The 26,871-nt window shown below is 36.2% G+C and overlaps 1 protein-coding gene across 1 annotated transcript; it reads right to left on the bottom strand.

Moving 5' to 3' along the window:
• Positions 1 to 1,147: 1,147 nt before the first annotated feature.
• rnf145a (ring finger protein 145a) lies at positions 1,148 to 25,435 on the bottom strand. Its single transcript, XM_067387704.1, has 11 exons — positions 25,189 to 25,435; positions 23,681 to 23,924; positions 15,882 to 15,990; positions 12,217 to 12,308; positions 7,174 to 7,409; positions 6,885 to 7,060; positions 6,513 to 6,653; positions 5,478 to 5,660; positions 5,250 to 5,397; positions 3,805 to 4,161; positions 1,148 to 2,041 (listed from the first exon to the last, which is right to left on the bottom strand). The coding sequence occupies exons 2-11, from the start codon at positions 23,862 to 23,864 to the stop codon at positions 1,727 to 1,729; spliced, it is 1,941 nt and encodes a 646-aa protein (XP_067243805.1). The 5' UTR covers positions 23,865 to 23,924; positions 25,189 to 25,435; the 3' UTR covers positions 1,148 to 1,726.
• Between the last annotated feature and the right edge of the window lie 1,436 nt (positions 25,436 to 26,871).

The following is a 26,871-nucleotide window of genomic DNA, read 5'->3' as shown; positions in this document are numbered from 1 at the left end:
TGATGTAAGGCTTGGATGCAGCTGCTCGGCCATGAAAACCCATTCCATGAAGCTTTCTATGCACTGTTCTTGAGCTAATCTGAAGGCCACACAAAGTTTGGAGGTCTATAGCTACTGACTCTACAGAAAGTTGGCGACTTCTGTGCACTGTGCGCCTCAGCATGCGCTGACCCCGCGCCGTGATTTTACATGGCCTGCCACTTCATGGCTGAGTTGCTGTTGTTCCCAATTGTTCCAATTTGTTATGATACCAATAACAGTTGACCATGGAATATTTAGTAGTGAGGAAATTTCACACAGGTTTCACACAAATTGCAAAGGTTACATTAAACATAAGCATTAATTAATACATCATCATCATCATCATCATCATCACCATCACAGGTGGGTTTAAGAGCCATGAAAGGCTCAGCGAAAGAAAGCCAGGACAAATGTTTCATACATTAGGTTTGGATTTATTCTGACATTCAGGTTCACGTTCAGACTTCAGGCATATTTTACTGAATTCAGCTGCAATTCAAACAAGTTAGCCTTCACAGAACATCATTCCACGTTTATGCTGTATAAAAGCAAAGGGAGATAAATTAAGAATGCTATTACGATTATACTCTACATTCTCAATCCAATTTATTTTTTTAAATGGAAAAATATCTGTAACAGCTTAAAAAAAAACTGGTGTTCCAGATAAAAGTAACATTTTTTTTCCAGATTTAAAACCAAATATCATTCATTTAACAAACTATGTTAAACAACTTAACCACTTAGTGTAAAGTTAAAACGGCATTCGCAAAGTGTGTTCATACATTCTCTAATGTATTCATGCTCACAAATGCGCTAAATGCCAAATACTGACGAGAATGAATTTGACTTTCTTAAACGGTCACCAGTGCTGATCTACAGCCAAAGGCACTTCCCACTATCACCGCTAGAGGTCGCGCAAGAGGCGTAGCGATCATATGAGCCTGAGGCCATTTCATGACACTCGGTGCTGCTTAACACTGTACTTTTGCATATCAAAACTCCTTTATATATATATATATATATATATATATATATATATATATATATATATATATATATATATATATATATATATATATATATATATATATATATATATATATATATATATAAATTTGTACATGGGTATATATTTCGTATATAACTTGATTCAACGCATACACACCAAAATATTTGGTATCGGACAAGACAAACTTTGGAGCATTGCTTTATGTTACATTAGTGCAAATGCAGTGGCATATATATATATATATATATATATGCTATATATATATATATATTTTTTCTCTCAAGAAAACAAATGGAAAACAGAAAAGAGACGGGCTACTGCTATTGGATGCTGAGAGCGTGCTAGTGGATATGTGCTAAGTGCCTATAGAGCATCACAGCACTATATTCAAGGGTCACATTATCACATTCAGGTTGGTGTTTGCTGGAGATTGTAGTTTCATAATAAAGGGTGGGGAAGAGCTGGTGTTTTGGTAGATCCAGATGTGGAATTGGTGAAATTATTTTTTTCACCTCTGGATTCTGTGATGGTTTGGATGAGAGGGGGACTGTAGAAAGGTTTTGATTGTATAGATGTCTAGGAGCATTCAGTGTGCGTAACCGTCACAGAGAACCAACAGTTTCCCATCGGACATTCTGCTGCAACACAAGTCTTTTGGCCAGCAGTGTGTGAGTTGAGTTTGGCTCGAGGCAGGTTTTAGGACTGGGAGGAGGAACAGGCAGGAGAGGTAGCATCTTCTTTTAGTCCAGTCACAAGGTCTGATGCTGGAGTGTGAGCGGTGTCATCTTGCTGGGGAACCTGGAGGCTTGAATCTGACTCTAGATGCTGTGGAGGATCCAGGTCCAGGGTATCTTGTGGCGGGGTGTCCTGCTGTGTGGAAGAGCCCGGCTGTGATGAGCCTTTCAGCTGATTGTGGCAAAGAGGGCAGGTCTCCTGCACATACAACCACTTCTTCAAGCAGCCGGCATGGAAGAGGTGACTGCAGGGGGTGATCACAGCTGACGTCATGTCCTAGATTTAGGAACAGAAAAGTTTAGGTCTAAAAAAATATATACAAATTGTTAAATAGCAAATTTAAGCATCACAATATTATAATGTACAATATGAAAAATTTTATTTAAAAAAACAATAAAAAGAAAAATTATTAAATTTATATTCATTTTGAGACATATTTTTTAAAAATGATTATTATTAATAATAATAATAATAATTATTATTATTATTATGAATGTAGGTTGGGTAAAATAATAATAATAATAATTTTTATTTATTCTTACCATCACTATCATTATTATTATAACGATGGAACATTATATTAGTAGTAGTACTAGTAGTAGTAGTAAAAGTATTACTTATATTAATAATAATAATAAAACATTATTGTTATCATTATTATTATTTTTTATTACTATAACAACGGCAAATGTAATTTATATTATTATTAGAAGTAGTAGTATTCATATTAAAACATTATTATCAATATAACTATTATAGTAAATGTAACTTATAATTATTATTATTATTATATAATTATTATTAGTAGTAGTAGTAGTAGTAGTAGTAGTAGTAGTAGATTGTAAATTACATGTAGAAAATAAGGTAAACAAATTCACAAATCAATATCCAATCAGTTGAGATATATATCAAATTATTTTATTTATTCTTGATTTATTTCTGCTTAATATTGTGTGAATTGTAGACATATTAAATTAAAATAGAAGGGATAAATAAATGATAGATAGGGTACTTGGGCTGGTTGCTAGGGTGTTGCTGTTTGGTTGCTAGGGTACTTGGGGTGGTTGCTAAGGTGGTAATATGTGGATGATAGGGTACTTAGGGTGGTTGCTAGGGTACTCAGGGTGGTTGCTAGGGTGTTGCTAGGGTATTCTGGGTGGTTACTAGGGTGTTGCTATGCGGTTGCTAGGGTATTCTGGATGAATGCTCTGGTGTTGCTATGTAGTTGCTAGGGGACTCAGGGTGGTTGCTAAGGTGGTAATATGTAGATGCTAGGGTACTTACTTGCTAGGGTATTGCAAGGGTATTCTGGGTGGTTTCTAGGGTGTTGCTATGCAAGTTTTTTTTTTTAAATAAATGTTTTTTAGTGTGTTGTTATGCGGTTGTTAGGTGGATGCTTGCTGACCAAATTCAAAATAGTTCACCCCCCAAATCTGTATTATATTCTGGTTTCTGGATAAGGCTTGAGTTGCTTCTTCTTTAATGTAATATCATTGAGCTGCACTCAAAGATGTTGTACATTACTTTACAAACATACACCTGTGACCTCATTACATCAGTATTACTGCGCCACTGTGTGTTGCTGCGTTTGTCTGTTGAAGTGTTTCTGAAGAACTACACTACTTGGTGGAAGAATACATTTGTTATCAATATCATTATATTTTTTGTTTATTGTGTTTATTTTATGGATAAAATAAAGTCCATAAAAATATTTATTTTAATAACCATTTTATAAAGGCAATAAGCCGCGGTTCACAGTGAATTTATTGCTTTGGTCTACAATATCGTCCATCAGACAAAGACATTTCAAACCCAATCGCTTGAAGTCTTTCGTCAGCAAGCCACACAAAATTATATATCATTCATGACCATACTACAAATGGCGTGGCACAAATTATGCGCATAAGTTTAAAACTTAGAGGATTGTATGAACAAGAGCGATGCACCCTAACTGAACCCACCATCAATCTACCACAGAAATAGACAAAGAATGTACCTAGACATCCATCACAAACACAAATCCTCACATCCACACGCACCTGGTAGCAGATGGAACAGATGTCATTGTGCTGTTGGAGTTGCTGGTGAGAAGCTGTAGGCAAGCTCTTGATCTTGTTGACAGCATCTCTGCGGAGCAGGAAACTCTGCCAGCCCAGCTGGGCCCTCAGCCACACGTTATAGTAAGAATGGATGAGTACGATGGTAGATCCCATCACGGTCCACTCCCCAAACACAGTCTCCGACACACCGTACGCGACCACGCACAGCGCAACCAGGAACTCCAGCAGTCTGTAGGTGCCATTCACCCAGTAGATGACATCATCCATGTTCTCCACTGGAGCCTTGCGGAGCTCCTCTACCATGAAGAGGACGTAGATCAGCAGTGTACCTAGAACCTGGGAGTGAAAGAGTTCAAATCAGAAGAATTAAACATTACAAAAATAATGGTCACCTGTAATAGGTTTTTCAGGGTTGATGACTAGAGAGCAGAGTAGTGGATTACATTTACACAAAAATATTATTATTGTTTTTAATTTATTTTATTATTATTATTAAATGTTATTATTAAAAATGCAAACACTAAATTATTACATTAATGTTAAATATTACTATTACTAAATTAAATATTTAAATAACACTAATAAAAAAATTAATATAAAATATTACAGAATTATTTTATTATTATTATTATTAAATGCAAACAACATAGTTGTTGGTTGACTAAAATTATATAAATAAATGAATAATGTGAATAAAATGAATACAAATAAAAACATTTTAAAAAATGATTAGTCTGTTAGCCTAGCTGATATACCATTCTTCACTTACATGGTTTCCTTTGATATAATTTTTCATTTGATCACTGTTGGTACTAATATCATATTTTATTTATTTCTTTCAAAATTAAGTCGTCGAACATTCTTTTGCATTCATCCCCTCACATATAGGATTTGAATATTCTCTTAAACCAGAGTTTCATTTCTCCTTTCTTTAAGAATAAACTATATTTCATTTCCCTAAGATACATACAGAAAATTTATTTAAAATTACAGGGGCTCCCAGAACCAGTGTCATCTCCAAGCTATGATATGGTTAGCGGGAAACGTAAATATAATCCATGAGAAACGGGAAGGTTCTTTTGAAAACTTCATATAAGGAATATTAGAAAACATCATTAGAAAACTGAAAGGAAATCATATTATATTCTTTATGATGTTGTGCCTTCTATTAGAACCGCTATTTGTACTGCTAATATTACCCTCGAAATCTCCAAAACTGTTTGTCAGGATTACATTGCAATTACATATTCCATATCAGGATTCAGGAATAAATTCTGACAACAATGGCATCATAAACTTAGCTGCTCCAGCTTGAATCATGTAAAAGTTCAATTCTCCCACTCACTTTTATATGAGTGTTCCGTATCTGCTCCATTACACAGTTTCTCCACTTCTGATGGTGTGTGTCTGTGTGGGATCTTTACCTGTAGTGAGGTCAGAATGCTGGAGGAGATGATGATAAGCAGCCAGAAGTCCATGTGAAAGAACTGACATATCATGTAGGACATGTAGGCCGGGAACACCAGCAGGAACAAGCACAGGCTAACCGCACGGAAGTGCTTCCATAAACTCCTGTTGGCAATCAGAATACGGATTCACCTTCCACTCGCATAATACATAAATATATGACTTCAACATTCATCATTATGTACTTGTCTCTGGAGGCCCCCAGTGCCAGCACTATGGGATCAGCTATCTCCAGCATAGACTGCAGAATGGAGGCCACTACAATGAAGAGGATGATGCTCAGGAGGAAGGCTCTGTGGATGACCTGTAGCTCGATCAGTCCAGTCTGAACAGCGAGGATCAAAAGAGTTATCCCCTCCGTCATGCCCCTAAGAGAGAGATGAGGAATTGATGGACTTCTGCGAGTTCAATGATCAATTAAGTGATAAAAAGGCAAAATAATGAATCAAATATAGACTCCAGCCAAGCTGTTTAGCAGGGTAATCATAAAGGTATAGTTAGTTAGGGAAAGATTAATTGGGGGAAAGAGTGGCAGCTTAATTAGAGGTAAAAAAAAAAAAAAAAAAATCTCATTTAACAAGATAAGACACAAGTTCAAATCCTGAATATACACAAATTTTGGGATCAGTACGATTTGTTTTAATCAAAGTACATTTTTTGATAGTAAAGACATTTATAATGGTGCAAAAGATTTCTATTTCAAATAAATGCTGTTCATTTGAACGTTCTATTTATCCCAAAACCGTATCACGGTTCCCACAAAAATATTAAGCTTTTAAAATTGATCATAATAAGAAATGTTCTTGAAAACTAAATTACCAAGGATCATGTGACACTGAAGACTGGAGTAATGATGCTGAAAATTCAGCTTTGCCATCACAGGTATAAATTACAATTTAAAATATAGTAAAATAGAAAATATATAATAACATTTCATAATACTACTGTTTTTACTGTATTTTTGAATAAATAAATGCAGCTTTAATGAGACATCCTTCAAAAACATAAATTATAATTATCCAAATAATAACAATTATACTATTATTATTATCATTATTAATAATAACAACATGTATAATTTTATTATTAAACCAGACAAAATGGCAACTGATAGTCAATGATCATCATGCACATTCATTACATGGAAAAGAAAGCTTTTACTGTTTTTATTCTCCTACAAGTTCTGAGCAACAAGAGGGTATATGAAGGGTATATGATACCTGTGCATGGTGTTGTCATTCATGAAAGCCCTGTAGCCCTGCAGGTAGAACTTGCAAAGAGTGAGCACTCCCAAAGCAACAAAGGACACGGTGAAGACCAGGCCCAGCAGAGAGTACGGAGTACAACAGCACTCTGCAATACTGGAGAGCATTTACAATTTAAGTTGCTGTGTACCTTCATGGAACCAAAATCAAACATTTTACATTTACTAATATTTTATTAGTAATAAAATTTTATATGGAGAAAAAAAAAAAAAAAAAAAAAAAAAAAAAATCAAGGACACTCTAATATCTTATTCATCTAATTCTCTAATACGCCCTTGAGTAAAATGCTCAGGATTTATGAGCAGAGCAGCCTGAACTTCCACTCACCTGGTGAGAAAAAGGAAGAGCAGCCTCTCTCTAGATGTGGGCTGGTCTCGTGTGCTAAAATATGTGTAGATTTGCAGAGCAAACAGAACCAGCCAGAAACACATGAACAACACAGGAAGAACCAACTGATTCCACAGAGACATCCCAAGAGCCAGCAACCCATAAACCTCCACCACCTAACAGAATAAGACAGAGAAGTGCTTAATTCTTGTTTCTTTGAATTGACATTCTCAAGTCTGCCCTAAAACTCTTTAAGCCTCTACTGTTCATCAGAAAGGCACTTTCTAACCTGTGCAAGCTCCCGGTATGCTGTCTTGGCCAGGTTAAATGGCACCAGCAGGTTCGAGGCCAAGAAGTAGATGACTTCCAGGCCTGTGAAAATCATGGCAAAGCGATTGACGAAAACAATGGTCTCCAAAGGGACCAGGCAGAGCCTGGCCACCAGAGGGAGCAAGTGCGCTGAGAACAGCCAAATGCGCTTGGTCTGCATCACACAGGAGCACAAGGTACACACCACCAGCTGGCCTATTCAAACATACACAGACACAGAGGAAGAAAAAACATCTTATTCATAAAAGAATTAAAGATATATAGGCATTTTCATAATAATAAGATTGCTAATGATACCTGCGATATGGTACATTAAAGCGAAGCAAAGCACCTGTATCTGAGCTGTGTGTTCCCTAATGTACCCACTGACATTAATGAATGCATCTGTTCTTGCTGGAGTTAATTAGGCCCTACAGAATCAACAGTAATGGTTGAAGGATTCAGCAGCACTCAAGAACTCAGTGCACACACTAGTGAAAGAGCAGAAAACTCAAAGGTGAATCTCACCAACAAATGCTAGGGTTATAGATCACCACAAAATGAAAGAAAAAGATTGAGAAAAAATATATTGCATAAAGAAAATTAAGCCTATTAAGTACCTATTAAATCCCTATTAAATCCTATTAGATAAATTCTCATTACTGTAATGCAGTAAGAAGATGTACTTTAAATAATTATATTTTTTAACATGGCAGTACACTACACTGAAAAAATATATACTTATAAAATGTTTCAGACAAATTTCTTTATTTGATTATTCAAAAATATAAAAACAACATAAAAATTATTTATTATAAAGAGCATATATATATATTTGACAAGTCAAAATGTTACTTTACAGTAGGTGAATATAATAATATTTATTTATCTGCTTTTTACGAGTTATCTTCAATGAAAATTCTACTTAAATTCATGTTATAGCTAATTTAGTCTTTGTTTATAGTGAAATAAAGTACTGAAAACATTTTGTAAATCAATGTTTAATTCAGGATAAATAAAGACAGGAATATTCTCTTCGAAAGACATTAATGTATATTTTAATGTTTTTTAAAAAAATGCATCATCGTTTGTTATGTACTAACAAAAAAATAAAAACATAAAAATAAATAAATACATAACTGAACAAAACAGATTTACACTGGTAACAATGATTTTCACTTAAGGTAGAATGTGTTTAATTGTAATGAAAATAATGTCATAATGAAAAAAAAAACATCATAGTGATCTTAAAATAGTTAATGTATTATTAAGTGTTGAAATCAACACTATTAAAATCAAATACTGTATCAGTTAAAATCATTGGTAACTCTTTAAAATACATTTGGTAAGATTAGATAAGTATATTAGTTAAATTGAACTATAACAATGAACAATACTTGTACAGCATATATTAATAAGTCAACAGTAATTTTAACATTTACTAATACATTTTTAACATCCAAAGTTATGTTTGTTAATATTAGTTAATGCACTGTGGACTAAGAAGAACAAAAAAATAACAATTACATTTTTACTATCTAACATTAAAGCTTTAAAAATGTATTGCTCACTGTTAGTTCATGTTAGAAAATTCATTACCCAATGATAAAAAGGTAACATTTTATAATACATTTGTTATTAAATGGGCCTGTCCTGAGCTAACATGAACTAACAATGAACACTATTTTTATTAACCCATGTTGAATAAATACTATTGCTCATCTTTAATGATATAGTTAATGCATTTACTAATGTTAACTAATGCTAACTAATGTAGAGTGTTATGTTATTTATGCAAAAATAATGCAACATTCCATATGTACAATTTAATTTATTTAAATGTGATGTATTATTATATATTTTTTATTATTTAGGGTGAAATATGACCTTGGCATGTTCTTGATAGTGAGATTCACCCCTTAAACAGTGTAAAAGTCAGGAGAAAGTCAAGAGATAAAAAGCAGAAAGAATTCAAAAATACAGTTGATGAGAAAGCAAGAAAGTCAAAGGAAGGGACAGACTTATAAAATACACAGTGAAAGAGAAAGTGAGAGAGAGATTGGGAGTGTATGACATATTACAAACAAGGGGAAGAGCAGACAGTATTTGTGTGTGAGAAAAAAAAAGAAATAAAGGAAGTGAGCAAGAGACATTAAGCTGACAAAGGATGGTACTTATAGCAAATGTGAAGAGAGGGGAAAATATGAAATGTGCATCTCTGGCACTCGCACAGCGTGTTTGAGGCAGGCGGCTTATGAGAGGGGAACAAGAGCGGGAAATGGCTTGACCTCTGACATCACATCCCAAGACATGCAAAACTACCCAACTCTCCATAGAATGAAACTGCATGAGCACACGTTCAGGAAAGAATAGGCTGCAGAGACTGAATGAGAGCAGTAATGAGTCTGTGTGAGACTCGCACATGACAGGAATCTTAACAGAGCGGTTCTCTTTTGAACGACTTGGAACACCAATTTGAAGTCAACATGAAATCAGAACTGAATCAATACTTTATTAATGCAACTTCATGGTCATATTGTGAATGATTTATTGGTGTATTACGATGACGAATATTATGGTTGCAAGTGCTTTATAAGCATTCCTAAAAGCTTGTGGCAGCAAGATGGCCTTTGCTGCATTTTTCATGTATTAAATTGTTTTAGTAAAAAAAAATGTAAAAAATATTGCTGTTTATTCAAATTTATTGTTCAAATGAATAAAAATGCTTAATAATTCATTAGTCTACTTATGCTAATTAAAGCTGCAACCTGTAAGTTTCACCTCTTTGTCGCCATCTCTGTTTGAAATCTGCAATTGCAGTAATTTGCGGAATTATTATCTTTACGTGGGTTGTGCACTGACACGACTCCTTAGCGCGGATGAATTTAATGTTTGCTCTACTTCGGAATCACAGATTCTACGTCTTGGAAGTACAACCAAAATAAGAATTTTCACCGGAAAATGTCATCTGAACAAGTAACATGTCTGCCAATTTTGTTCTGACCAACTGAGAAAAAAAAGCATTACAATAAATTGCGCTACCAATGGTGATTAAATCTAACAATTGCTTAGCTCAGATCACATCAAACCATGCAAATTATTATAACTGTTATACTTTGTTCTCAAATTGTTAATGTTAATGACATCAGCATTGCGTGACTATGTGTATTTAGTGTGTATTTGTGTCCTAAGTCTTTTGCTTTTGACTACGGGTGAATCTTCAGTTGTCACTTATGATTGTCGTTGGGAACTTTCTGGATTACAATCCGAAATCAAAATGATAAATTTAATTATTCCAGCTGCTGTGAGAAAAGGCTATAAATTAGGGCTGCACGGTTAATCATAATTGAATCAAAACAACACATGTATTGTTGTAGTTGTCGGTTTATTTTATTCATGTTTAATCAATCAAAGCGTTTCTACCTTCTTTTTATTCAGTCACAGCGGTAACATGATGCCCATTGGGGATTTTCTGGAACAGCGTTTGTTATATTGTGTATATTTGGAGTATTTGGAGTATCTGCTCAAGGGCGCCCTCCAGCGTCCAGTATGAAACAGACATGTTTAGCGCAAGTAAAGCTCACTCAATCCTATTCAGGGTACAAATAGGAAAAATAATTCCTCTCTCTTAAGAATTTTGAGGGGAACATATATTCATTATATTTTTCTCCAGCGTACATAAGTGTACAGGGTTTTTTCCCCACAGTGGATGCATAAGAGGCACATAGTTCATATTAAATACATGGACTCCATTTTTGATTTTGCATACCTCCTGACAAAAATAAAGAAATTATTGAGACAGATTTTTATCATAATAATATGATATTTGATAATAAAATAATAATAATGATTTATAGACATACTGCTTGCATGTTAACAGGTTACCCCACATTTTGTCATACAAGTTTTAAATATTATTTTCTAATTATTATAGTTATTTATAATTAAATACTAATGCTAAATACTTTAATAATGAAAGTTATTACAACAGTAATATTTCCTATTTGGTTTAATGTTTTTATTTAGCACTAATGATGATAATAATAAAAAATTATTAGTCAAAATAATATATTAGCATACAATTTTGGGCCAAATTGTGCAGCCCTACAAACAAGCAAAACAAGCCAGGTATCGTTTACAAAAAAAAAAAAAAAAAACATTTTTTTATAAAATCGCAAATCGCAATTTTAACACAATTAGATTTTTTTCTCCAAATCGTGCAGTCCTACTATAAATGATCCGCTACCAGCAGTGTCTGGGACTCCTTCTTTATATATACAGACGTGGCAAACTCATATTACCTGCGAAAACCTACCAGTACCACTCAAATTAAAAAACATTATTACAAGCTTACCATTGTGAATCGGGCTAGGGTAAGGAGATAGTTTTGAACACTGGCTGGTTATGTGATTGCTCAAAAACTGATTTTGAATCATATGGACTGTGGCTTTAAATATTGAAAACTAATTTATCATTTTTGGTATTATATTGCTCAACCCTAATAGCCCTAGTTTCTCAGTGCACATTATTCAAAATGTCTTTTATCAAAACATAAAAACTCTGAAACAACCTTTTCAACTGGGATATGAAACACCCAATTTTTTAGAATCCAGTCAATTGATTATCCTCCCCAGAACTCCTACTGTAACATGTATATTCTGTTATAATCTGTCCTGGTTTTGTTTTCACTGCATTTTCTGTGTTTTGCCTGAGTTCCCAGTTATATAGTTTCACTAGTTGATAATTAGTTCCTGCACCTGTTCTGTTTTACGTTGATTACTCTACCTGTGTACTTAAGCCCTCAGTTCTTTCAGGTCATTGTTTGGTCTTGTCAATGGATAAGTGTAGTATCTTGTTTTTTTTCCTCTATGTTCTTCTGAGTTTCAAAAACTTGTTCCCTTGAATTTCCTGTGCTGTGTGTATTATAAAGCCTTCATACGGAAGTATAAATGGGATGCTAACAGCATTTCACATTGACTTCAAAAATGTGATCCATTTTTTGTGGACTTAGTCAGGCACTTACAGATGAGGGCAGTAGTGAAGCGGTTGATGGACAGAGGCTCCAGGTACAGCGGGCCCTCGTAGCCAGACTCCAGCTCACTGCGCACATAGTCCCTGAAACAGAAACAGAGACCTTATTCTAACCTCTCACAGTGTGACATTCCCCCTGAGTCATCACAGCCTGTGGAGGATCTATACTTACAGCCCGAGTCAGACAGAGCAGAGCGGTGGAACCATCAGTCCGTCTGTTTTTACCAGACTAGAATTCCTGAGAGAACATTCACTTATATAACCCTCAGCTGAGTCCCACTGAGCACAAAAACCACCACCACTGACATTCAGAAGTTTAAAATAATTCTTTAACCTTAGCTAAGGGATTTTAATAGGTGGTCCGTAACCCCTAAGGGGCTCTGCGACGCTACCGCAGGGTACTTTTGTGGGAAAAAATATATAAGTATATAGGTATAACTTCCTTCCTTCCATTGAATTCAAAGGGAGAGTATCCGAATAATGTAATGAGTGGATCACACTACTCACACTATTTTACGCTACAAAACAACATAGAATAGTGCATACGTACACAAATTGGGATACACCTCAAGTCTTCAGAAGACCCACAATAGCTTTGGGTGAGAAATTTGATTATCAAAATGGCTTTGCATATAACATCATAACAAATTTCTTTCTGGTGGTGAAATATAACCCGGGCATGTTCTTTGAGAGATTAAACTCTTTAAGTGGACAGAATGGCTATCACACACACGACACACACACATACATGAATAAACATTTACAAAGCTTGCTTCAATCCTTTACAGAGCTTGGCTTTGCTCAGAATGAGGCAGAGAGGGAATGGAGTGAGGCAGGTAAGTTACGAGCTGGCAGTAATGGCTTTGCCACACTTGGGTGATCTTAATTTGAGCAGCCACACTCTTTTTCTATAGACACACATTATACTGAGAAATGTGCTAAAAGCTCTCTCTTAATCTGACACTAAACAGCCACCTGTCAAGCGCAAAGTACCACACCATAATCGCAGACCCATGAGCATGGAAGAGTTTTCAGTAAAGCAAAGCGTCTGTCGTAATGCCTGCTTAACCGTAAAAGGAAAATAACTTTAAAAAAAAATACTGTATTTAAAAGGAAAATTTACTTTAAATTGAGGTAATATTTTTAATATAATATAATATAATATAATATAATATAATATAATATAATATAATATAATATAATATAATATAATATAATATAATATAATATAATATAATATAATATAATATAATATAATATAATATAATATAATATAATATAATATAATGCCCCCAAAAAGTTGCTGTTGGCTGTTTGCATAAGAGTCTATGATTGCATCATTATTGCAGTGATAGCATTCATATATGAAAATGTATGGATTAGGGTCAGTCCGATTTTATGCTAAACACAGAAAAATATATCAAATTAAGGTGCGGTCATGTTTACCATTGTTTGGTGAATTTTCGCAGGTTATCATTTCATTTTATTTTATTTCATTATTTCACAATCCACTCAATCAGGAATTTTATGTAAGGTGAAAGATTTCCCCATTGGGTTCCAGTTGGTCACGTGAATTTGCAACAGAAAGCTGACAATCCCCTGCAAAATTTTGCTAATATGACAGCATCTTTATATTGTATAAAACAGACTTTATCAAACTGCATAATGTCTGGGATTTCCCTTGATTGAATGAGTTAAATTTAAAGGGCTACTTCACCCAAAAATGAAAATTATGTCATTAATGACTCACCCTCATGTCGTTCCAAACCTGTAAGACCTCCGTTCATCTTCGGAACACAGTTTAAGATATTTTAGATTTAGTCCGAGAGATTTCTGTCCCTCCATTGAAAATGTATTTGCGGTATACTGTCCATGTCCAGAAAGGTAATAAAAACATCATCAAAGTAGTCCATGTGACATCAGAGGGTCAGTTAGAATTTGTTGAAGTATTGAAAATACATTTTGGTCCAAAAATAACAAAAACTACGACTTTATTCAGCATTGTCTTCTCTTCCGGAATCATTTCCATTGAATTGATTCCATTGATTCCTTTCATCTATCGGCGTTGGTAATGCACTTTTACGTCGCCGTGGTTGTTTTTGGCGATTAGGACATCCGCGACATGCACACGTACAAAAAAATATAGCAATACTAAAATACAAACAATGTAGAATAGCTTGAATACAGCGTGCGTCTCCCTCAGACTGTAAACGAAGCTCAGGTGCACAAGATAACACGTCAGCAGCGTCACTGCGGAGTCGTGAACCACACGCCGGAACAGAAGGGGGTGGTAATGCACCAATAAACTGGATGCCAACCGCCGTAAAACAGGAAAGAAGAAGAAGAAGCGGAGTCATGAACAGTGCCCAAGGAAGTCGACTGGAAGTTGAAGTCGGCCGCGTGCCGCCATCTTGTAGCAGAACTTCACTTGCGTTAGCATCCCCATTGACTCCCATTCATTTTGGCGTCACTTTGACAGTGAATAACTTTACATCTGAGGCGTTTAAAGACTCCATTTGTCCATTATTTATTTCCAAAGATACACGACAATGTATAAAGGGCTCCATTACCTTCTATGTTACATTATGGCCCCGTAGAAACAGTTTTTGTAAAAATAAGCTAACGATTGCGTCATAACCACTCGACTCTCTGTCGCACAGTAGCGAAATTACCGTACAGACAGGAAGAGAAGCTCGCAGGCAATCGGGGAGATTATCTTAATATGGCGTACTGGCGTTACATTTTAAAATACTATACAAACTAATTAATCAGAATACTTACTCCTGCTCACTCACGCCAAAGAACTCCCCGCTCAAGCTCGCCGTCTCTGCAAGATTAACGATGGCAGTTTGCACGCACAGCTACTAGAAGATTTACATCTGTCAGACAGGTTGCGGACGTCATCAAGCTTAGTGTGAGTCTGCGCGTCAGAAGCGGAAGTGCTAAAAATCGCTAAAAATGGGCTTCATTTGACTCAATTGAGTTACAATGGGGTCGCTGTGTCCATTTCTTTTACTTTCTATGGTCATGAACGTGAACTGACAACAGACCCGGAAGAGAATACAATGCTGAATAAAGTCGTAGTTTTTGTTATTTTTGGACCGAAATGTATTTTTGATGCTTCAAAATGTCACGGATGCACTAATCGCCAAAAACAACAACGTCGATGTAAAAGTGCATTACCAGCGCTGACAGATGAAAGGATTCAATGGAATCAATTCAATGGAAATGATTCCGGAAGAGAAGATAATGCTGAATAAAGTCGTAGTTTTTGTTATTTTTGGACCAAAATGTATTTTCAATACTTCAAAAAATTCTGATGTCGCATGGACTACTTTGATTATGTTTTTATTAACTTTCTGGACATGGACAGTATACCGTACATACATTTTCAATGGAGGGACAGAAAGCCCTCAGACTAAATCTAAAATATCTTAAACTGTGTTCCAAAGATGAACGGAGGTCTTACGGGTTTGAAACGACATGAGGGCGTGTCATTAATGACATAATTTTCATTTTTGGGTGAACCAACCCTGTAATCTTGACTGAATAACCAATATTGACCATCCAAAACAGAATCTTTCTGGAAAGTGTGGTTGTTATGGTAGGAGGCAGCTTTTCTGTCAATCGCTCTAAATTTAAGTCTGAAACTCTAACCTTGAGATCTGGTGACCTGCGAACAGCAGCAGAGCAGTGAGCACATACAGGTAGAGCTGCACCAGGTGCTGTCGGGGCAGAGTGAGCAGAACCAGACTCAGAATGTAACCTGAAAGAGAGAGGGATAAAGAATGAGACTGCTGTTAGACCGCTATGTGAGGATGCTGTCAAGCACACATAAGGGCCTCTGAGGGCACATCTCTCTCAATATCCCTGACCAACACAGAGAGTCCATTCACTCAGACTGTCAAAGGAACTCACAGAGCCAGAGCACACTGATTGAATCTGAATCTGGATATTCAGTTTACTGATAGTCACACCTGCATAAAGAGTCTCTGGCAATGTTCAGAATACCAGCATACCGGTTAGTGAGCAGAAAACACTATTTTAAATAGCATGTGAAACAGCATGCAATGTGCAAATATAAAAAGTTGTTTACTACTGAATTTTTAATTTAGCAAATGGCAGTTACCAGTCTAAAAAAATAAACATGGTTATTCTGAATTTTAATAATTCAAGTCTGATCTTTTGACAGTCTGATGCACGTGATGAGTCCGATGTTAAAAAATCATGTTAGATATTGCTTCAAGTTCACTGACAGAAGTCGAATTGAAATTTACTAGAATATTTACTATGTAGCCCATATTATTTATTAACATATAGGCAATCATTAATGCTGACATTCTCACCAGCATCATTTCAAATGTGTGATTTAGCTTTTATACAATAGTACAATAAATAAAAATGTAATGATAATGTGTAACTTACATTGTAAACACAATATTGACACTCCTTTGTCTATTTTGGACCACCAACAAAAATAGCTCTGTGTTTCCAAGCAACATTACTGTTGTTCCTGTATGAATCAGTGTGTTTGAACAAATCATTTGAGTGAATGGTTAGAGGACTCACTAATACAGACAGTTACACGTTTCATTCCTAAATAAATGAATCATTTCATTTTTGAATGAATCGTTTGAGTGATTAATTCATTTCCCGTGAATGTGAAAAGAAAATTTAAACTTATAAGTGTTAAACAAATGCAAATGTAATGAAATTCAAACTTTAAAAGGTGCCGTCGAACGTTTTTTTACAAGATGTAATATAAGTCTAAGGTGTCCCCTGAATGTGTCTGAAGTTTCAGCTCAAAATACCCCATAGATTTTTTTTTATTAATTTTTTTTAACTGCCTATTTTGGGGCATAATTAGAAATGCGCCGATTCAGGCTGCGTCCCCTTTAAATGCTCATGCTCTCCGCCACCTCCAGAGCTCTCGACTCTATCACTGCATAAACAAAGTTCACACAGCTAATATAACCCTCAAAATGGATCTTTACAAAGTGTTCATCATGCATGCATACATCGGATTATGTGAGTACTGTATTTATTTGGATGTTTACATTTGATTCTGAATGAATTTGAGGCTATATGCACCGTGGCTAACGGCTAATGCTACACTGTTGGAGAGATTTATAAAGAATGAAGTTGTTTATGAACTATACAGACTGCAAGTGTTTAAAAATGAAAATAGCGACGGCTGTGGCGGATGTGAATACAGTAAAAACATTTAACAGTACATTATCAAAATGCTAACGAAACATTTAGAAAGATAGTTTACAAATATCACTAAAAATGTCATGTTATCATGGATCATGTCAGTTTTTATTGCTCCATTTGCCATTTTTCTCTATAGTCCTTGCTTGCTTACCTAGTCTGATGATTCAGCTGTGCACAGATCCAGACGTTAATACTGGCTGCCCTTGTGTAATGCCTGGAACATGGGCTGGCATATGCAAATATTGGAGGCGTGCATATTAAAGGATTAGTCCACTTTTACATAAACTTTTCCTGATAATTTACTCACCCCCATTTCATCCAAGATGAAAAGAAATTAAAGTTTTTGATGAAAACATTCCAGGATTTTTATCCTTATAGTATACTTCAATGGGCACCAAACAATTGAAGGTCAAAATTAGTTTCACTGCAGCTTCAAATTGTTCAACACGATCCCAGATAAGAAATAAGGGTCTTATCTAATGAAACCATCGCTCATTTTCTGAAAAAAATTTTTTTGTTTGTTGTTGTTTTAACCAGAAATGCTCATCTTGAACTAGCTGTTTTCTTTTTCTCCTCTATTAAAATTCCAGCAGTGTAGACACTGCTAAGCGTATTACTGCCCTCCACAGGTCAAAGTTTGAACTAATTTTTATATGCAATATGCTAGTTCAATAGTATATAACAATTAGTTCAAACTTTGACCTGTGGAGGGCAGTAATACACTTAGCAGCATCTACACTGCTGGAATTCTAATAAAGAAGAAGAATAAGAAGAGAGCTAGTTCAAGATGAGCATTTAAGGTTAAACTTATATCATTTTTTCAAATTTTTTTCAGAAAATGAGAGATGGTTTCACTAGATAAGACCCTTATTTCTCGTCTGGGATCGTGTTGAACTATTTGAAGCTGCACTGAAACTAATTTTCACCTTCAACTGTTTGGTGCCCATTGAAGTTCACTATAAGGAGAAAAATCCTGGAATGTTTTCATCAAAAACTTTTTTTTTTTTTTGACTGAAGAAAGAAAGACATGGACATCTTGGATGACATGGGGGTGAGTAAATTATCAGGAAAAGTTTATTTAAAAGTGGACTAATCCTTTAATGATCCTGACTGTTACGTAACAGTCGGTGTTATGTTGAGATTCGCCTGTTCTTCGGAGGTCTTTTAAACAAATGAGATTTATATAAGAAGGAGGAAACAATGGAGTTTCAGACTCACTGTATGTCATTTCCATGTACTGAACTCTTGTTATTTAACTATGTCAATATAAATTCAATATTTAATTCTAGGGCACCTTTAATTAGGTTGTTTATCACAAACAGCAGCCAACCAGCAAACAAGAAGAATCTACACACAAAAAAAAGCAGATTTTTTTTAAATTTATCTTAGTTTGTTTAGATATATCAGTTTATGTCTGGATGCTAGACGCTAAGTTGCTTTTACAGAAAGTCAGACAGCTGCGCTAGAAAGCTGACAGAAACACATAAAGAGTCATGGCTATGGATTATACACAGTCTTGTCTAACCGCACTGGTGTAACCTAGAAGGTTTCACATCCCGTCTACACATGTCATGTCAAAAGCACAAAGAACCCAAAGTAATCAGTGATAAAATGTATTTGGACAAATGGATTTGGAATGTCCAGTGCAGACTAGAGAATGTTGTACACTATATTCTTTTGCAAGTAGTTTCAGCTCGTTTCATCTTGAATCCTTGGTGAAAACTTGCATTAAACAAATGCCCTCTAAGAACACTTCCCTTTCAAAAATATTGAGAGGCTACTCACTGCAGAGCCATAACCTCCAGCTCCCCCTCTCTCGACCTACTGTGGGCATGATGGGTGGAGCTGCATTCTCCAACCACACACTAACCCTACCCATAACCCTATCTCTCCACCCATTAAACAGGCTAAGCTCCACCCTCCAGAGAGGTGGAGGTCATTTTGCTCTGCAGCAAGCACTACTTGAAAATATTGCTTCCACTGCCCCCTGATGTTCTCTGAATGGCCACTGGTGGTTGGTACCGGTATCATCAGGTATTCCAAAATCTGCATACTTTGCATGAAAACACTAAATTAGAAGTTATTTTGAGCCTACAGTATGTTATAGCCATCAGTGAGAAAACTCAAGTGGAGGATATAGAAAAAAAATTGGCTAACAAAAATTGAATTTTTCCATTAGACATTTATCTTATAAAATGCCTCTGAAGATGCAATATTTCCTGAAAAAGGGTACTTTAAATGTAAATACACTTAGTATTATACATCATAATAAACTAGAGTATTGTAGTACATGATTCAGCCTCCAATTTGACATTCACTGGCTCACGATGACATGTGTGTGTTCAAACGAGTGTGTGTAGACAGGATGAGGCGGGAGATTAAGGCTTTTGCCATGCACAGATTAAGCCTTCATTACTCCTCTGCCAAACCCTCTTGATCCCTTCTGTTGCGTAACTGTATATCTGACGTAGAGCACTCATCCTCTCACCCACTCATCCACTTCTGCCATTCAAAAATATGAAAACACGTGCTCTACCCCACTGTCAAGAAAACAGGACAAAATACAATACACAGTGGAAACATTCCACTAGGTGGAAGGCATCTCAGTATTGATTAATGTGGAGTATGCTGGCACACTAGCTTGGACCAATGCAATTACCTGGGAATAAAGTTAGTGGTGAAATATGAGGAAGTTCTTGCCAGGTCAAAGAGCAGAGGACTTGGCCAGCTTTGTGGCTGGATAAAATGTTGAAAGACAGCTCATATTATCCATAGACAGTAAAGATGGAAAGTGCCTGTGATCTTGCTGACAGCAAGTGTTCTCCATGTCTCAATTTAACCTTTTTGCTGTAGTGCCTTCAGCCAGGACAAACTTGTATAGCTAAAAAAGGCTCGGTGGCCACAAATACATTATATTTAATCAATATAATGATTGGGCTAAAGCCCAGAATATATAGATATTAACTGTTTGAAGAAAGAGTAGAGCTGTTCTGCAGAAATGTCAGCTCCTGGTGTTAGGCAAGGCCATCTCTATTAGTTTTAATGGGCTTACAGTGTTATATTTTGAAATTGAAGTGTTCAACAGACAGGACAGTCCTATTTTGGCTTCATTATAGTGCAAAATTGACAGGGGCTTCTCAGTGCCAGGTGTTTTTTCTCAAAACTAATACAAACCCAGCAAGCCTGAGATTAAAGAAGTCCAAAGTGTTTCCTGACAGCAGTCCTTTTGACCTGTGGGAGCTTCTGTATTTGGACTCAGTCCGACATTCAGCAGGGGTTCCTGAGGGTAGCACCATCTACATTGGACAAAACGCACCTGCAGAACAAAGCTGCAGCCAAGACGAGAAGCTGCTGAATCTCTATTAAACAGAACAACAGTAAGGGCTCTGCTAGTGGTAGCTTTGAAATCCCTGCTGAAAAATACAGCATTGTTGGTCACCAGCAGTATGTTTCACATGCAGGGACCAGTGTGGGATGATGGTTGCAGCATGACTATGCTTGTTTGCCAGCACTATACCAGATGCCTAAACCAACACGGAATTCATGCTGGATTTTTCACCCGCAATGTCATCATTGATTCTAAACAATGCCAATTGCCAGAGCATCTACAGCTAATACAGCGCACTGCAGAGATGGACAAATTAAGTCTATTGTTTTCTGCCACTTTGTGAGCATCATAACTGAGAAAAACAAATAATGTCTGTTTGCTTTAAATTATACATTTATTGTTGCAAATACATTCAACTTACTTGTATGTGGGTGTTAATGTGGAAAGAGAGTCACACTGGCTTGTGTTTAATAAAAGGGTGAATGACATTGTAAGAGGAAAAAGGAAACATTGTTCTGAAAATCAGGTTTAAAACACGTAAAACATTTTTAGAAATGTACTCTGTATTTAATTTGGTTTCAAATGTTATAAAATGTAAAAAAAAACTAAAATAAGGTTTCTTTTGTTAACATTAACATGAATTAACAATGAACAATGCTTGTACAAAATTTAATAATCTTAGTCAATTTTAACAATTGCTAAAACATTTGTAAGATCGTTAGTCAATGCACTATTATCTAACATGAACATGAACATTTTTATAGAACCAATTGTTTGTTAATGTTAGTTAATGCATTAACTCATGGGTTAGTTATACCAAAAATGTTATACAAATTTTAAGAAAGGTTTAAAATGTAAACTTTTAAAACATACATTTCTTTTAACAAATGAAAAAGTACATATACATTATCTCTCTCTCATATATATATATATATATATATATATTTTTTTTTTCTTTTCAAATATCATGTATGAAAACTCATAAATATTATATTTTTGCACAGTCACACCATATGACATCCTTTCTATGATGTTTCCTATTTTATGTTTTTTTTCTGCATGTCTTTTAATGTTTTCGACCACATGACTGATATGAAGGACAGACGATTTCTAACATCAATAAACAAAATGCAGTTTTGTTAAAATTTCATTTAAGAAATAATATATGTAAAATATGTGAAAAATATTTCATAATTTAAGAATTTTATTGGTCACACTTTAGATTAGGGTCCAATTCTCACTATAAACTATGACTTTTGCCTTATTAATAGTCAGTAAAGTAGTTGTTAAGTTTAGCTATTGTGTAGGATTAAGGGATGTAGAATATGGTCATGCAGAAAAAGGCATTAATATGTGTTTTATAAGCCCTAATAAACAGCCAATATCCTAGTAACATGCATGCTAATAAGAAACTAGTTAATAGGGAGAAATGGACCCTAAACTAAAATGTTACTATTTTATTTTATGATATCACAGTTATATCACCCTAACCCAAACTTCACTGTGTATTCATTCAAACAATTACTTTTCATTCTGTAAACTGGATGTACAGTATGGCGCATTCTTTTGTGCTTTGCAATTTGCTGGGTGGTGGTCTGTGTTCTAAAGCCATTACCAGAAGCTGCCATTCTTATTGTACGAACATATCCGCATGTAACCTCAAAAGCCTCCTCTCCAGGGTAAATAACAGCCACATGTGCAAAGCGCATGACCACAAATATGAGACAAAACAGGGTCATTAGGGTTTGTTCCTTTGGGTACTATACAAACATCTGCTCCAAAAGCCAGTTTTCTTGGAGTCTGCAGCGTTAATTAAAGTTTATAAACCATTTAAACATGGGGTTATGTGGGTGAAGTTGTACTAAAGTCTCTTACAAACAAGACCAATTGGTGCTCCAGAAGTCGGAAACCCTTTCAGATAGAAAAACAAACAGACAATTGAGAAGGAGCGGGAAATGAAGTCATTCACAACAAAAACAGTTGATTTCAAATCACACACAACAACACAGCACGAGACCTGTGAATAACTCATGATCTGTGTCTGTTGGGATGTGCAGCAGATGAATATGGGCTAATGCCACGCTCCATTGAGTCTTTTTAAATCTCAGTACAGGGTGCTGTCTGATAGACCTGCGGTCTGAACCAGTCGCCTCTGACTCCACCATTGTCAGCAGGACCACAGGGTAAATAACACTGAGAAATAGGTTTGAATAGGCTGTATTTATGCATTTTCTGGTGATTTTTCTTTTGCATCTGAGGTTTTTGACAGTTCATTTCAGTCTTTCCCATTCTCCACTCAATCATCTTGCTGCCTGTGCCACCATTATTCAAATGAGTGGAGGAATCTGGAGCAAAAAGCCGATGAACAGACCACCTGTCTGACCTCTAGAACAATTTGTTTCTCTCCTATTCCAATCGCAAAGATTCTTCATAGACTGCTTGACTGTCCTGAACTATAACAAACCGCATTTTATCTTCTATAACAGCATAGTTATGATTTAGCCAACCCAAGCCCATGAGAAAACACAACTATTTTACAAGGTGGCAAGTTTATATGAATTCGTATAATGTGATTTGTAGGGCAACATACAATTTAAAAAAAAAAAAAAAAAAAAAAAAAAAAAAAAGTTACCTAAACCTGATGGGCCATAAGCAAATCGTACAAAAACATGCAAATGTTATCATACACATTCAAAACGTAAAATAGTTATGAATTGCCATGAAAGTGTGTTGGATTTTTGCCAGGTTTTAGGTAGTAGGAAGGAACAAAGAAACAAGTAAACCGATCTACCATGGTGCAGAGATGGTAATACCATGGAACTTTATCATCGTGATACAGAATGGCTCCTTATTCGTATACCATGGTATACCCCAAATATTAAATCACATAAACATAGGCTTGTTAGTTACTCACCCACATAGTGAAGGTAGAGGGCCAGGTATTTGTACTGGAAGAGGGGGTTGTTGTTGAGGCTGCTTCTCTGGATCTTCTGGAAGAAGGAGCTGACATCCCAGCGGTACAGCACCTCTAGCAACATGATACTGGGGACCCGCAGGCCCACATTCAGCACCGCCTCCACCCGCTTCTTCACAGCCATCACTCCTGACTACCGCCAACCACACGCAATTCACTGGCACTATCACACACCAGCACTGCACTGATATGAGATAGGTAGACAGAAACAAGACAGATAGAGAAAGGTCCATGACTGCCATTCAGTAAAAAAGCTGTTTTCTTAACTCTAAGCACAAGAGAAGCTCTGAAAAAAAAAGACCAAAATACTAATAAGGCAATTTTTTTATTCTGTGTATCAACCAAATACAGCAAAAAATACAAAAAGATTGTATGCAGGCTATAATTAGACAGACTAAATATAAAATGGACAGAGTCAAACACAGGTTATTACATAACCTGTTTGTTTCCTGAGGGCTGCCTGCTTTAAAACTCACACAATCACAGTACAGAGCGAGAATAATCTAATATGCTGTATTGTATACAATAACCTAGCAAATAATGTGTTTGCATATAACTTGATTGTCACTGTACGCAGCAGCCTTGTATAGGGAAATAGTTACATAATGGCAAATGCAATGCATCTCTTTTGCACTCAGTGTGTTAGGTATACAGACTTCAGGGGGAGGAGTCCATTTTTCTAACTTCTTTTGTGAAGTTACTTTTGTAGGACATTGTTTCACAATGTTGTTTTTGCACAAAAATTAGTTATCATGTATAAAATCTTTTTAAACATTTTTTTTGTGTGATACACATATGCAATATTTAAATATATAATAAAGTGATACTCTATCAGACAGTTAGAGACTGTAAAAATAATATACTTTTAAGACCTCAACTGTTTGGACTTCCTTTTCGAAGGGTCAAGCCTCATAAAAAGTAACTTTTTATAAGACCCCAATTTTATAAGACCTCAAATCCTGCTGATGTATATTCTAGCGTTAGAACCAGTGTCGAAATGAACTATAGTAACCCCGAGCTCATTGAAAATTCATTGTATGCATCTGGCTGATCGCACAACGAGCCTGTTGCAGTATTAAATAAGCGCGTCTACAAAAATAACTTCGCTATTTTTATAAATAAGAACAACAAACGTGAGGATCTGATGTGTTGATGTTATTTGTTCAAGGCGAGATGTTGCTTTAGCATGTTGATAACCGGTGTTAAACGTTTATAATAAAAAGATACAGACATACAGACAAATATCTCTATCGTGGCCTTTAATCACTCGTTATGTATAGTATTTGGATGCAGATATATGCAGCACGCGGCTATTTACGTGCCTCCTCTCTAGAGATGCTGCTATGAACTATTGTGACCTCGGATAACAAACACATTGACAGACGCATGCCCGGATCCCCCGCTCAATGAACCACAATTTACAGAGACAAAATAAACATTCAACTTACACGAATATGACTCTTGTAAGTGCTCGTGCCTATGATGTCCGACCTTTATTCTTCTGTCGGATGTCAACCATGTTGACGGAGGAATGAATGGAGTGGCTGGCGGTCTCAGGAAATAGCATTCCTACCGAAGAGACGCGGCGCGGCACCGGGACTCGTATCACATCATCCCGCAGCCATTACAGATTGCCACAGTGATCGGTACTGAGCATGTGCGCCGAGGAGAGCGGATTAACGAGCGCCGTGGCATCATGAGGGCACACGTTGAAGACTGAAAGAAAAAGGAAGAGAGGGGGTGGATTGACAAGGAGTTGGACCAGACTACTCAGCGTTCACAATGCCAGCTGTGCAATAAAGATTAACAGCGCTATAATGAACCAGATCACGGGCTGTGAATAATACAAAAATGATTTTATGTGTTTATGTGTAATGCTGACTTTTCACATTAATATCTCTGCTTGATTGGCATTAATAATAATAATTTCCATATAGGTAAATAATAATATTATTCGTATAAGCTACATTAATCATAATTACATATTTTTAAAAATTATTTATAAAATATACTTTTAGATATTATATTATTTATTTATAATAAAATAAATGAAAACAATTACAGGAGTCTTTGTTTGATTTCAAATCGAGTTTGTGTGGTGGGGTGTGAAGTAAAGGAAATGAAGTGTCGCCAATTTATGCAATATTACAAGAAGATTTTTTAAAGAAGTGTAGTACTGTCTCTGTCACGATTCCCTATATCTCTATTTTATTTTGATATTCTTTTCTTGTTTTGCTGTTGTTCAGTTCCTGTTTATTTAGTCATGGTCGCCACGCCAGAGTCTCGTCACGTCATGGCTGCCACGCCAGAGTCTCTTCACGCCATGGCTGTCATGCTAGAGTCTCTGTATGTCATTGCCAACACACCTCAAGTTTCCCTCACCATGGAACTCCTTGATCATTGGATCAGTCCCGGGATGAAGGAAACTAACTCTAATGTAATGGATCCACAACTGTGGTCAGTGAGAGCGGCTGGCATACCAAGCCCGGTGGTCTCAGCGCCCTCAAGTCCGGTGGTCTCAGCATATCCAAGTTCGGTGGTCACAGAGTTACTGCCACTGTCGTCTGCACTGTCTGTGATGGCTTCTGCCATCATGTGTGTTTGGATCACACACACTCCTACAGGTCCTACCGAGGCGGCAGTGACCTGTGCAGGTCCTCCCAAAGGTGGTGGCGACTGCTACAGCTAAGACTGATGAGGTGGCGGTCAAATATGAACTCTATGTCTGCCATTTTACGGCCAAGGGGGTCAAATTTGAACTGTCTGCCTGCTGTCATGGAAAAGGAGGCAAAAATATGAACCCTTTGTCTGCTCAGTCAGTCACGATCAGAGAGGCTGATTATGAACTCCCTTTGTTCCCTGTTGTCCCTGTTATGGCCACGGAGGCCAATTATGAACTCGTTGAGCTTCCTGTCATGGTCACAGAAAATATTTTGAACTCTCTGAGCTCCCTGTTACAGCCATTCTGGCTCTATGTTTCAGTGTTGCCATGACATCCAGCACCAACAGCATCATTGTTCCAGGCTCCAGAAATGCCAGAAATGGGGGTATTCTGCTACGCAGTGGTGGTCTTCTGCTCCGCCGTAGGAGTCTTCAGTCCCTTCTGCACCATTGTGGGGGTCTTCTACTCT

The sequence above is a fragment of the Chanodichthys erythropterus genome, chromosome 1 (assembly GCF_024489055.1).
Source record: "Chanodichthys erythropterus isolate Z2021 chromosome 1, ASM2448905v1, whole genome shotgun sequence".
NCBI lineage: Eukaryota > Metazoa > Chordata > Actinopteri > Cypriniformes > Xenocyprididae > Chanodichthys > Chanodichthys erythropterus.
This window is presented reverse-complemented; position numbering and strand designations above follow the sequence as displayed.